Source organism: Schistocerca serialis, chromosome 2 (genome assembly GCF_023864345.2).
Source record: "Schistocerca serialis cubense isolate TAMUIC-IGC-003099 chromosome 2, iqSchSeri2.2, whole genome shotgun sequence".
NCBI lineage: Eukaryota > Metazoa > Arthropoda > Insecta > Orthoptera > Acrididae > Schistocerca > Schistocerca serialis.
In genome coordinates, this window is record NC_064639.1 from 721129024 (window position 1) to 721142471 (window position 13448).

Here is a 13448-nt window from a genome sequence, read left to right on the forward strand (position 1 = left end):
TTCAGATGTGTTACGACCCGTGGATCTACCCTTCATTCGATCCCTGCGAAACCCTACATTTCAGCAGGAAAATGCACGACCGCATGTTGCAGGTCATGTACAGGCCTTTCTGGATACAGAAAATGTTCGACTGCTGCCCTGGCCAGCACATTCTCCAGATCTCTCACCAATTGAAAACGTGTGGTCAATGATGGCCGAGCAATTGGCTCGTCACAATGCGCCAGTCACTACTCTTGATGAACTGTGGTATCGTGTTGAAGCTGCACGGGCAGCTGTGCCTGTACACGCCATCCAAGCTCTATTTGACTCAATGCCCAGGCGTATCAAGGCCGTTATTATGGTCAGAAGTGGTTGTTCTGGGTACTGATTTCTCAGGATCTATGTACCCAAATTGCATGAAAATGTAATCACATGTCAGTTCTAGTATAATATATTTGTCCAATGAATACCCGTTTATCACCTGAATTTCTTCTTGGTGTAGCAATTTTGATGGCCAGTAGCGTAATTTTGTGCCATATGCATGTAGTCGCTTACATTCACCAAATTTACTTACTCTTTTAGTTGGCGATCCATTCCAGGGTCTCATAGAAAGGACTAGCAATATAAAAGCAAGCAGCTTTCAAAGTCATCTGTTTTTCTGTTTTCGTACACAGCCACAGGAGAAAAGGAATGGAGTTGACACTGAGCAACAAGTGGCAAGAAACAATTCGTGGTAGTGGCTTATTCTGAATGCACTTTGTGAAATGCAGCGTTTCCTTATGGCTCTAGTTCGTCCAGTATAGTTTGTGTTACACCGCGAGTGCAGAAAAGCTAGTACTCCTGAAACAGCTTTTATGGGGAGTGTGTCACAGTGGCGTTTATGCCACATCACTGTCAACGTTTACTACGTTTTTGTTGTTATGTTTTAATTCAGTATAGGAATATTTTGTTATGGGAAGCTAGCACTTAGGTGGGAGCACAAAGCAGACTAGCTAACGACGCGTCAAGTGGTCACATAGTATGAGAACGACCGGGGGAGCAGGAGGCGTGTCGTACTGGAACAGAGAGAAAGTGGGGATTCACCTACCACGCTGGGCGCCAACAAGCAAAGCTTTTATTATTCATTTTTATTGTTTGATTATTAATATGGAACTCCAACCATACTGGTGACTTTACTTGCAAAGAGAAATTGTTAATAATACTTTCAATATCACTCAATTCAACACGAAGTGATAATTAGAAATAGTGTCAGTGCTTACTGATGGTAAGGATGGACCAATCACAAGTCTGCCCTGAGATGGCAAGCGCCAAACTGCTGAGACAGCCCACTACTAATGTACGATCAGTCTCCGAGGAGATAATACTTGGATCCGTGTATAAAATCTGATCTCGTGTAAAGACAGAGCAGTTTGTTGAAAAACTGCCTCGCGTGACGTATTTGTGCGATGTGTTAATCCAAGGCAGTATACGAGCAGTTTTCAACGTGGCAAAATGCGAACTAACGTATGAAGTGCAACTTCGCGTAAAGACAGAATAAAATGTCAAAGCTGCCTCGGAAAAAATTTGTGGGATCTCATGTGAATTCCAAGATCGTGTGGCGCATTTTTGTGACTCTTGCGGTGCTCGGGAACTAACGTTAAATGACCGGGGATCTTATTATGAGTATAGTGTCTGACTCTAGGAATATTTTTACTAATTTGGCATTGGACAACACCAGCTGGCATCCTAACATTTTAAGATTCTCATTAAGCTTAAGCATTTGCACCCACCCACTTGCACATTATTAGGCACTGTTTATTGCACGAGCATTAGAGCTCGTGACCGACAGAGAAGAAACCAAGACGCGAGGTAAGCAAATTGGCTACAAATCAATTAAGAGAAGAAGGGACTGCACGCTCTGGACTTTCATGTATAAATCACACGTTGCGTCCCCGTGTACATATTGTAGCAGACGATCATTCGAACATTCGTTCCCCTTCTGCTGTGACAGTGTCACACTTTGTATTCCTTATGCGAGAAAAAATACCTTTCAGCCGCGGTTAAATTTAATAGGTTGCATTAAACCAACATGATAGTGTTACAACAGGAAATTTCACGGCATTTTTCTCTTCCCACGCGCCTGTCCGGGTCAGGCGCTCTCTTTTCGCCAGACGGCGTGTTCGGCAGCAGGGCAGAGAGAGCACCACTTTCAACCTCGCTGGCATAGCACAACATAAAGGTTGACAGTTGGAAGCACGGAGCTCAAACGGCCACATCAACCGGATGCTAGCACCATGCCCACTGTGCGGAAGTGGTTGACAACTCTGCTGTGCCATGCCAGGGACCGGGAACTGGTATCACAGCCGACGTTGTTGGATGTCGGCAGGCCGTGGCTGGACAGAATGAGTCTGTGGTATGGAGCGGAAGCGACGACATCGACTCGAGGCAGTACCAGAGACTAAGATAGGCTGGCAAGTCATGTAACGGTGCCGGCGCCTCGAATGGCGTGCTGCTTGGACTTTTTTACTTCAGTGTGGCCGGCCCGAGGAGCTGCTTTTGTAGAAGAAGGGCAGTTCATTAACGGCCACTAAGAAAATTACACCATGGAGACGCAGTGTGCTACGGGAACGAGAGGGAAGCAGCAGCAGCAGCAGCAGTGGGTTGTCGCGGTTAATATGGGGCATGTGTTAGAAGATAGTGTCTTCATTCCAGCGTCCAGAAGATGATGGCAGCTCACAGAAAAGGAGGATGAGTGGTGGAGGGTTCCAGTTATGGTAATAGAGGGCAGAGCATGAAGTGATGTGTGCTTGTTGTGTGCCATTATTAGAGTCAGTGGGCATTGGTAGTTGTCAGAGTTTTGACTGATCAAAATACAGTCTGGAGGTGTGTGCTGGGATTGGTGAAGTTGGCCTAGTATAGCGTTTTGTGAAGAAGCACGGTGAGATTGTGAGGAATTTGATTGTACCATAAGTTCTGTATTTCAGTGCCCGTAGTGTTACCTGAATGTATCATTATTGTATGGTATTTGAAAACACGATGAGGTCGCTCTGAGTGTATTAGTGACAAGTCAGTGTACATTTTCCTTGGTCATGTATTTTCATTTTCGATTTTATAATAGGTTGTCTATCTGTGTAGATTGTCTTGTCCTTTCTGTTGTCTGCCTTCGATACAGCGGAGGTGTTAGTAGTCGACTGTTTATCATTCTGGTGATCCGTTGCTCTTGTTGCTATTTTATTTTGGTGCCCTCTCGTAAGGTCGTTTGTGGGTAAAAGCAATACTCTGTGTAATGTATGCCAGTATCTTAGGATAGACTTTTAATGTATGTTTGGAGATCAGGTTATTTCAATACTGTGGGGCGAATAGTTCTTATTCTAATTTGTCATTTCTTATGAGAAGTTAACCACTGTACGAGGATGAGCGCCATGGTTCACTGTATTTGTACTGAATTTAGGACTGTAAATTGTTGCCTGATTAAACAAAGAATGATTAAAAACCCACGCTTGCACGACCCCCAGAGAAACTGCGCTCCCACTCAGAACCTGCGCCACATGAATCTGCTAGGAGGTTTGAAAGCCACTGGTTGTTGTTGCTGTGGTCTTCAGTTCGAACAGCGATGTGATGAAGCTCTCCTTGTTAGTCTATCCAGTGCGAACCTCGGCGTAATTACCGCAAAGTACTCCATTTGAACCTGCTTACTGTTATCAACCTGTGGTGAGCCACCACGACGGTTGCAACATATCCTATTTGTACATAACCAAAAATGACAATTTCTCTATGCCTAAGGCTGCGTCCTATTTCATCTTTTAATGAAGTTGTGCCATTAATTTCTCTGTTCACAATTCTGCGCAGTATCTGTTCATCAGTCATATGAACTACCAGCCTGATCTTCAGCATTCTTATGTAGCACCACATTTCAAAAGCTTCTATTCTCTTCTTGTCTGAACTCTTTTTGGCGTACTTTTTTTTTGTATACAAGGCCACTCTTCAGACAAATACCTCCAGAAAAGACTTCCTAACCCTCACATTTGTATTCAGTGTCAACAGAATTCTGATTTCAGAAATGCTTTTCTTCCTACTGCCAGTCAGCATTTGGAATCCACTTTACTTCGACCATCGTCAATTACCTTACTTGCCTAAATGGCAAAACTCATCTACTAAATTTAGTGTCTCAGTTCCTAATGTAATTCCCTCAGCTCTGTCCTATTTGATTCGACCAAATTCTGCTTATCTCGTTTTACTTTTGTTGATATTCATTTTATAATCTCTTTTCAAGACGCTATACATTCTGTTCAACTGCTCTTCCAAGTGGTTGGCATGTCTATCATAATTACAATGTCATCGGCTAAAATCACAGAGCTATTATTTTTTCTCTCAACAACTACAAAATTTACAAAGATGTGTTATACGTGAATTCGTGTACTTCTAAGCTGGACGAATCCATTGCAGTACAAGGATTTTTTCAAAGCTTTGTATCTGCCTATTTAATATTGCACGTAAAACTGAGAAATTTTTCCAAACTAAAATACGAGTTTTGCCAAATGTAAACATCTATTGCCTGTGGTAGACGTTTATTGTTTGTTTTCGACAAAATAGCTCACTACTTCCCAGGAGCCACAGTTACTCGCCTCCTGAGAAAGTATTTCATACCATCACAAAGTAACTGAGAAAATTTGAAAGCATAACCATACTAATGCGCTATCATGAGATTCTGAGTCACCGTGGTAGCTTCAGTGTTGTGGGCAAGAACTGCCATCTGTATGGTTTCAAGACCAGTGCTAATGGGATAATAGAACAGAAGCTCAACATTTGAAATGTGTGAAGCCAGAGTTCTTACTTATAAAAAAAATGTGGCGCCATTTGCAAATTCTAAGCAACATACTTTTTCTCTCCGATCAGTGCTGAAATGAAGTAAACTAACATAGATACTTTCCAGGACATTAAACAATGATCTGTAATGAAACATAGAAAGAATATCAATATGAAAAAAAGCTGACAATTAAAGAAGCTAACAGCTGAATCCGAAAACGTCAGCTTACGTTACGAGCTTCTTAAGAGTGTAGCGTTCCTGCTCAGTAGCAGACAAAAATACAGAGACAAGTGTATGAGAATTGTAAACTTAGCACTTTAACTCAGGGGCAGAGGGATAAATAGTGCGGTCACTGCGGGGTTGGAGGGTATGAGAGAGGGAACGGTTTTTTTTTTTTTTTTTTTTTTTGTCTTCCGGTACTTATAACACTCGGGCGTGCGCGACTCTTGCCGATTAGTTGCTACGGTATAAATTTTGACACGGAAGTTACATGGATTCGTGATTACGGATTACAGAGAGAATCATCTTCAAATGCGATACTTATTCATAGTAAGGAATATGAAATAAAATTAAAGCTTTTGTCATACAACGCAATGAGTAGAAGTATAATGACTTTCAAACCCACAGTTGAATCAATTAAAATGAGTTTCAGAACATTTAGTAAACATTAATTTTGTGATCGTATTACGTTACCTAATGTTACTGTTATTAATAAATTCATCGTCGGCTCACACGGGCAACACAACACTTCGCTAGGAAATTGCAATGTTACAACTTTCAGTCGCTGTGGGTCATAGTAATCAGAAACAGAAAACAGTCTTCAAACACAGAAGAGCCGACACGAAGTGGTCCGAATGGTGCCTACTTTTAACGATCAGTACTGGGGATCGCCTGCCTACTTATTGCACCATTATTGTAGCTAGTCTATTGGGGCTGATAACGTGCTAATGTATGTAGGTTACCAGTTAATAATAAGATCGGTAACAAATGTGGCCCAAAGTACCGCTTCACGATGTCATCATTGGCTCTCGGGCAAAAAAGTTGCGATGAACGTGGCGATGAGAATAATGTGGTGCAGTACCTTCAAGAACCATTTTACTAAATTATTATTTGTTCAGTAGTCAGAAATATGCTAGAACATTACTGCTATAAAATAATCGCTCTGTGGATCTTTAGTTTTGGAAAGAAAATGATGATTTATGCATATGTTTTATTTGCAACTGAAAGCAGATAGAAATTTTTATCCACTGTTGTATTACGTATCTAGAATTATATGTACTGTTCAAGTAACCCAGTAAAATGTGTTTCCTGAAAACTTTATTTTCTGTAGATGTTGGCTTTTGTGAAAATGGTCCTCAGTTTCTTCTCGGTTTCGTTTGCTAGTTGCTCAATGTAGAAATTTAATATTATCCGGATAGGCTACAGCTACGTCACATTCTCATCTTAACTACTGTTTCCTTGCCACAGCCTTCGACTGTTTGTAACTGCAGTCTGGTTTCTGTACGAGTTGTAGGCAACGTTTCGCTCCCTGTGTTCCATACCTGCTAGCGTTATTAAGGGGGGGGGGGGGGGGTAGGACGTCAAACGGGCCGATTTGGAGCAGGAAACGCACCAAAGGACATTTTAATTTCTACTGTCTATACTTTTACAAATAAATTCATAAAACTTTGTCACAATGACCAGGAAGGATTGAGGACTCACACTCATCGCAGTGGAAGTTCAAAAAAGTAGCAAAATACCATTTTTTACATGTGAAATTTCATAATTTTTTCACTTATTACTGGCTGCATTTGTTGCTATAGGTACACTTTTCTTCGTAAGTAAGAGAGATTCTTCGATGAATTTTTCATAGCATACAAAGTGTGGTGTCACCGCCAGACACCACACTTGCTAGGTGGTAGCCTTTAAATCGGCCGCGGTCCGTTAGCATACATCGGACCCGCGTGTCGCCACCTCGTATCAGTGATTGCAGACCGAGCGCTGCCACACGGCAGGTCTAGCCGACTTTGCTAGCGATGGTTCACTGTCTACATACGCTCTCACTTGCCGAAACGACAGTTTAGCATAGCCTTCAGCTACGTCATTCGCTACGACCTAGCAAGGCGCCATATTCAGTTACTATATGTCTTCTGAACAGATAATATTGTGAATCATGTACAGTCAAGAGCGACGTTCATCATTAATGGATTAAAGTTAAGTGCGAAACTGATTACTTCCGCTTTCTGAACTCGCATTCCTTGTCATATTCCAGACCTCACGTCAGTATAGTTCTTCCCTCTTCACGCCAGCCTGCGTGAGCTAAAACGCGTGCATTTCGGCCTCCTCTAGTAACACGGTGTTGGCTCTTCTGCCAACACAACAACAAACAGTAGTTACTGGTGTATGAAACTCTAGAATTTTCCAAATCTATTAAAAAACTGTGGAAAAAATTGAGATAATTAAGTATAAAACTTGAGTTTTTTCTAAACATGAAGTTTAAAATGTAACAGTTCATTCATTTTTTCATAAATTAAATAACTTCTAGAGTTTAATACACCTGTAACTATGGTTTGTATGCTGTACAAAAGTCATCGAAGAATCTCTCTTACTTAGGAAGAAAAGTGTACCTATAGCAACAAATTCAGCCAGTAGTAAGTGAAAAAATGATGAAATTTCACATGTAAAAAAAAAGTGTTTTGTTACGTGTTTGAGCTTCTACTGCTATGAGTATGAATCCTGAATCCTTCCCGGTTATGCTGTTAAAGTTTTATGAATTTATTTGTAAAAGTATAGACAGTGGAAATTAAAATGTCCTGTGGTGCCTCTCCTGATCCAAGTCGGCCCGTTTGACGTCCTACCCCCCTCAAGTAAAATAACGGGCTCACAGCGGGATGGTAGTCGTTTGTGGCTTATTTAAGCGCGAGCGGACAGCGGCGCCTGGCTGCCGACCTGGTCGGCGTTCTTGAAGAGCTCGCGGGCGACGGCGGTGAGGATGAGTCCGGCGGACTTGTCTCCGGCGAGCACGCCGCCGGGCGAGGGGCTGGCCTGGCGCGCCACCGCGCTGAACAGCTTGGGGTGCAGCCGCTCCAGCTCGCGGCCCACGCTCGCCAGCTCGGGGAACACGTCGCGCACCGCCGCCGGCGAGCCGCGCAGCCGCTGCAGCCCGCACCTGCCGTCAGTAACACCGTGCTCAGGGACCTCGTAAAAGTCGCCGACGTAATTACACCAGATGGAAAAAAATCGCAACACAAAAAGTAGTTAATGTAGAGTAGTAAAATTTCGGGAGTACATCTGTCTAGGTATCATATTTAAGTAACATTGCGAGATCACGGGTTAATGTAAGCGCAAGGTAGCCGTTGCAAATGTGAAATGCCAGTATATTAAGAAACAAACCGTCAGAATGCTGAAAGCAAAAATTTAGACGTGCATGCATTGTGTTGTACAGGTGCCAAGTGTCAGTTTGTGCGATGCGGTACCATGCCTGTTGCGCATGCTCGGTCAATACAGGGACGATAGGCACGATTTACGCTGTTTGTGGGTGACGCTGGAGTTGTCACCTGATGTCCCGTATGTGCTCGGTTGGAGATAGATTTGGCGACTGAGCACGCCAAGGGAACACGTCCACTCTCTGTACACTAAATAAGACTGCAACAGCGGTATGTGTGCTGCCGCTAACCTGTTGGAAAACACCCCCTGGAATGACGTTCATGAATGGCAGCACAACGGGTCGAATCACCAGAATGGGTGTTTGGTTGTTGGAGTTAAAGAGATCAAAGTGCGACGTCATCAGTTCTTTAATCCTGTATGTACCAAACCAGGAATAATCCTCAGAGAAGAATACAAGAGGCAAATCCTCGGAAGCCTAAATGTAAGCAAGATACAATAACATGGCAATAAAATCGAGGAGAAGGAGGGGTGTGAGAGGGGATAAGGTGAGCGAGCCTCTTTGTCCAGAATGCAGTTGGAGATTCCCGGAGCATTATATACAGTGGGAGACGCATCGTCTGCATCCCACCAGCACCACCTCACTATCCCTTACTCCAGGAAAACGAGCAACACAGACAAGATGATAAAAGTTTAGGAAAGATGAAGTATTAAAAACGATAAACATAAAAGAACAACGGAATAAAAAGGTGTAAGGGTAGGGGCCAGATCAGACCCGCGAGGACGACGGTTCAATCCCGCTTCCGGCCATCCTGATTTAGGTTTTCCGTTATTTCCCTAAATCGCTCCAGGCAAATGCCGGGATGGTTCCTTTCAAAGGGCACGGCCAACTTCCTTCCCCGTCCTTCCCTAATCCGATGAGACCGATGACCTCACTGTCTGGTCTCCTTCCCCAAACCAACCAGATCAGACCATCCAGCAAGGGCCACCATAGGACCCCTCGGCCAGAGCAGGTAAGGAGTGTCCCTCCAACCCCTCAGGCTGTCAATGGTACCAAAGCGCTCCACATCACAGATACGAGTAGAAACCACCTTCTTGGGTGAAATGTAAACCAGACTGGGCCGCGTTGGCGTCGTCCGCTAGCACCAGAGGTAGTGTGCCAAGAAGGTTAAGAGATCGCCGCAAAGCAGTCAAATTTGGGCAGTTTAGTAGGATGTGGGCCATCAGGGGGGGGCATCACATCTCCTGTAAGGTGGGTCCTCACTTCTGAGAATGTCACTGTGGGTCATCCAAGTGTTGTCAATGTGTAGCCAACAAAGTATAGTGGATTCCCTTCGAGAAGCGCAAAGGAAAATTGCCACGTGGTCATCGTCTCCTTTATCACCGTTTGGGAAGCCCAGGGCGAACCATTCTGAGTTCCAGACACGTAGCAACTGGTGCTATAGAGTCGACTGGATGTCCCGTTCTCAGACCCCCATTTCCATAATCGGCATCCTGGTAGGCAGCATTGTCAGTTGGTCAGCATGTCTATTCCCTGAGATCTCAACGTCTCCAGGGGTCCAAACAAAGACAACTGGCTGCCCAGCGTGATAGAGATCAGAAAGAAGCTCCTGGGTACTCGTGACTAGTGGGCGATGAGTGTAGCACTGGTCTATAACCTGAAGGCTGTTCAGGGAGTCGTTGCAGATTAGAAGCATCTTGCCAGTGCAAGAACGAGCATGGCTAAGGGCTCGTTCGGTGTCCACCAATTCAGTAGTGAAGACGCTGTATCCATTCAGCAAAGAGCGTAGTTCACTGCACGTTGCATGTGTGTATGCAAAACTGGTATGGCCATTGACCGACGAACCGTCAGTGTATATTACTTCCGAACCTGAAGATGCATCGAGTACAGCCAGGAACAGGTGGCGAAACACAATGGGATCAACTGAATCTTTCGGTCTAAAGGATAAATCGAGACAAATCTGAGGTCAGTGTAAACGTTGTGGGAGCATATGCGATTCCTCCTTGACAAGAGGTGACAGTGGGGGAAGTTGGAGTTCAGAGCAGAGATACTGTAATCGAAATGCAATTGCGACACCAGTCCTGGGTATCTATTGTGGGAGGTGGATCTCGCTAGTAGGAAAAAGGACATGGTAGTTTGGATGCTTAGAGGAGCTACCAACGTGTATAGTGTAATTGAGTAAGCATTGTTCGCACCTGACCTGTAGTGGAGGGACTGCAGTTTAATCACGAGAGAGACGTACACTCTACAGTCATGGTGTGAGGAATAACCACGAGAGTGCTCCTGCTGTCACATGAAATCACACTCCATGCCATAACTCCAGGTGTAGTTACGGTATGTCTAGCACACAGACAGCTTGGTAGCAGGCCCTAAGTTGGCCTCCTCCAAACCAAAACATGGCCATCACTGGCACCGAGGCAGAACCAGCTTTCATCAGAAAACATAACAGACTTTCACCCTCCCTTCGGATGAGCTCTCCACTGAAGCCACAAATGGCAGTGGTTTGGGGTCAGTGGAATGTAGGCTATTTTGATATGGCTCGGAACTGTCCTTAAAGTAACAGATTTGTAACAGTCCGTTGTGTCATTGTGGTGGCAACTGGTGCCGAAATTGCTGCTGCAGAAGCAATATGATGTGCCAGAACCGTACAACGAACACAATGGTCTTCCCTTTCGGTAGTGCCATGTGGCCATCCAGAGTCTGGTCTTCTTGTGACCAAACATTCTCGTGACCGCCACTGCCAGCAATCATGTAAAATGGCCACATTCCTGCCAAGCCTTTCTGCAGTAGCACAGAAGGAGCATCCAGCTTCTCGTAGTCCTAATACACGACATGGTTCAAACTCAATGAGGCGTTGATAATGGCAATTTTGTCGCCTTAAAGACGTTTTTGCAGTGCGGACACGTTTTGGTATCGACAGTTCCCGCTCGTTATTAGCCTCTCTGGCCGCAACAGCTTCTCCAGCGGTTTGTCGCTTCCAGAGGGCAGTCCCGTGGGCCAGCATTTAAGCGCTGTCGCTGCCAGGAGGCGCTCTCAAAGTGATGGGCGTTTTTGGTCACTGCGGATTTGGCGGGATTGAGTGTCGGCTGGGACCGTGAAGATTGGTCGTTGAAAAAGGTAACTCTGGGCGATACGTTGTGGATGAGCATTTATTCCCTGCTAGCAAAAACTCTTGTTCTGTAGGCGTAGCCATGTTTTCACTGCATGACTGACACTCTCGTAATCTTCAGAGTGTGTTTCCCGTAGAGAATCTTTAAGCGACTCAAGGAGAGCGAAGTCCGAGGGTGCCAGGTCTGGACTGTAGGGTGGATGAGACAATGATGTCCAACCCAATTTGGCGATGTGTTCCCGGGTTCTCAGACTTGTGTGTGAACGTGCATTATCGTGTTGGAGCATGATTTCTGCTGGATTCTTATCCGATCGAACACATCGGAAATGGATCTTGAGTTTATTCAGAGACTTCACGCATGCCTCTGAATTGATGGTTGACCCTCTTGGCATCACATCCACGAGAATGACGCCATCAAAATCCCAGAAGACTGTCACCATGACTTTTTCGTCAGAGTGGGTTGCCTTGAATTTCTTCTTTTGTGGTAAATGAGGATGATGCCACTCCACGGATTGCCTTTTTGTTTCTGGTTCAAAGTGGCGCACACAGCTTTCGTCCCCCGTAACGATCCGTGACAGAAGGCCTCTACGTCGGTCTCAAAACGCTCCAACAATTCAGACGAAATGGCCTCTCTTAGAAGCTTGTGGTCCGCTGTGGGCATTCGTGGAACCCATCGTAAGCACCTCTTTGAATATCCGAGAGTCTCGATCATTGCAGACGCCCTTACAATGCTGACCGACAACTGTAGAGCCAACTGTCGAGTTGTGATGCGCCAGTCGGCACGAATAATAGCATCCGCATGATTCAGTATGTCTGGAGCAGTGGCTGTAACAGGACGTCCCGAGAGTGGCTGATCATAGAGCTCTGTTACTGCATTTCCTGATGCTGTAACTTTCTTTACCCATCGCCAAACTGTACTCCTATCAGCTGCAGCATCGCCATACACTGCACACAAACGTTTATGGATGTTCTCCACGGTTTCTTTTTCTGCACCCAAGAATTCAATAACAGCACGCAGCTTGTAACGTGAGTCGTAAGTAAACGCCATTTTGACGTTGTACTACGGCTCTGCCATCTGCCAGAACGGCTCACAGAACAAACACCAAATGTGATGCACCAACAAGGACACCAACGAGGACGTTTGTTTATGTATATTAATGGATTCTTAAAAAAGTGAGGGGCGTTTCTTATTGAACGACCCTCGCACAAGAGATTATGGTGAGCGTCCGATTACCAAGTGTATGATTATGTTGAGTCATGCATTCGCTATTTTAACTCGCCGTCCTGGTTATCCATCGTGGCATGTAAACATATTCATTCACTTATACTTTAAATGATCTCATTCAAGTTACGTTTCTGTGAATGTGTGTAACTGAACTAGTGGTGCTCGAACTGTTTCACTAGTTTTGGACGCACCTATAATTAAATTTTGTTGTTTATTTTGGAATCAGGTGCTTCATGTGCGACGTTCGCCTTTTTCAAGTGTGTTTACGGTGTCTATTTTTGTTGTAACTGCGAACTGTTAATAAGTGGTTCGTACGATACAGGTTAGCTTGATGTATGTGCCGTTTGTATTATGGGTCCAGCTACAGGGGACTGGTACAATAAATACCTTTACTGAGAGTGTCCGTCTCCCTAGTGGCGATCGCCACCCACGCTTAAGCGAAGAAAGAGAAATTTCTTGGCTCTGTTACTCCATTTGTATCAAAATTTGAATTTACTGTTGTCAGGTTATTTCGCTTCCTTGGAACCAGTGGTCTCCCTTCTAATTATCTGCAAACAGTTATGCGAGAGTGTATTTACGATGTTAAAGGACTGTTAGCAACTTCCTGTAATTTTTTGAAACTTGTAATGTGGAATATGCAGACTAATTTTGTAGAATTGTGGTCTGATTAGACCTCTGTGCTAAGCATCTATCAATTTTTTTAACTTAATGCTGTTCCCAAAAAGTAATTCTTTTAATTTCATTCAGTCATTTCTGAAAGTTACATAATGTCTACCAACAGTTGTGTTGTTGGAAATTAATTAATTCCGGGGATAGCTGCTCGGATTGTCTTCCATTATTTTCTGTGTTTAATAAATTGGTTTGTGTTTTTAATAAATATGTTAGTAAATTTGTCCCCCCAATGAACCATGGAACGTGCCGTTGGTGGGGAGGCTTGCGTGTCTCGTCGGCCAGGGTGGCCGAGCGGTTCTAGGCGCTACAGTCT

The 13448-nt window shown here is 44.4% G+C and overlaps 1 protein-coding gene across 2 annotated transcripts in view; it reads right to left on the minus strand.

The window, feature by feature from the left end:
* The window catches only part of LOC126457912 (bcl-2-related ovarian killer protein-like), a 178469-nt gene that overhangs the window by 35783 nt on the left and 129238 nt on the right, over positions 1-13448 (minus strand). For both annotated transcript variants that reach the window (XM_050094597.1, XM_050094598.1), the window contains one exon: positions 7694-7913. In XM_050094597.1, coding sequence (XP_049950554.1) covers positions 7694-7913 — 220 coding nt within the window. The remainder of the gene's footprint in view (positions 1-7693; positions 7914-13448) is intronic.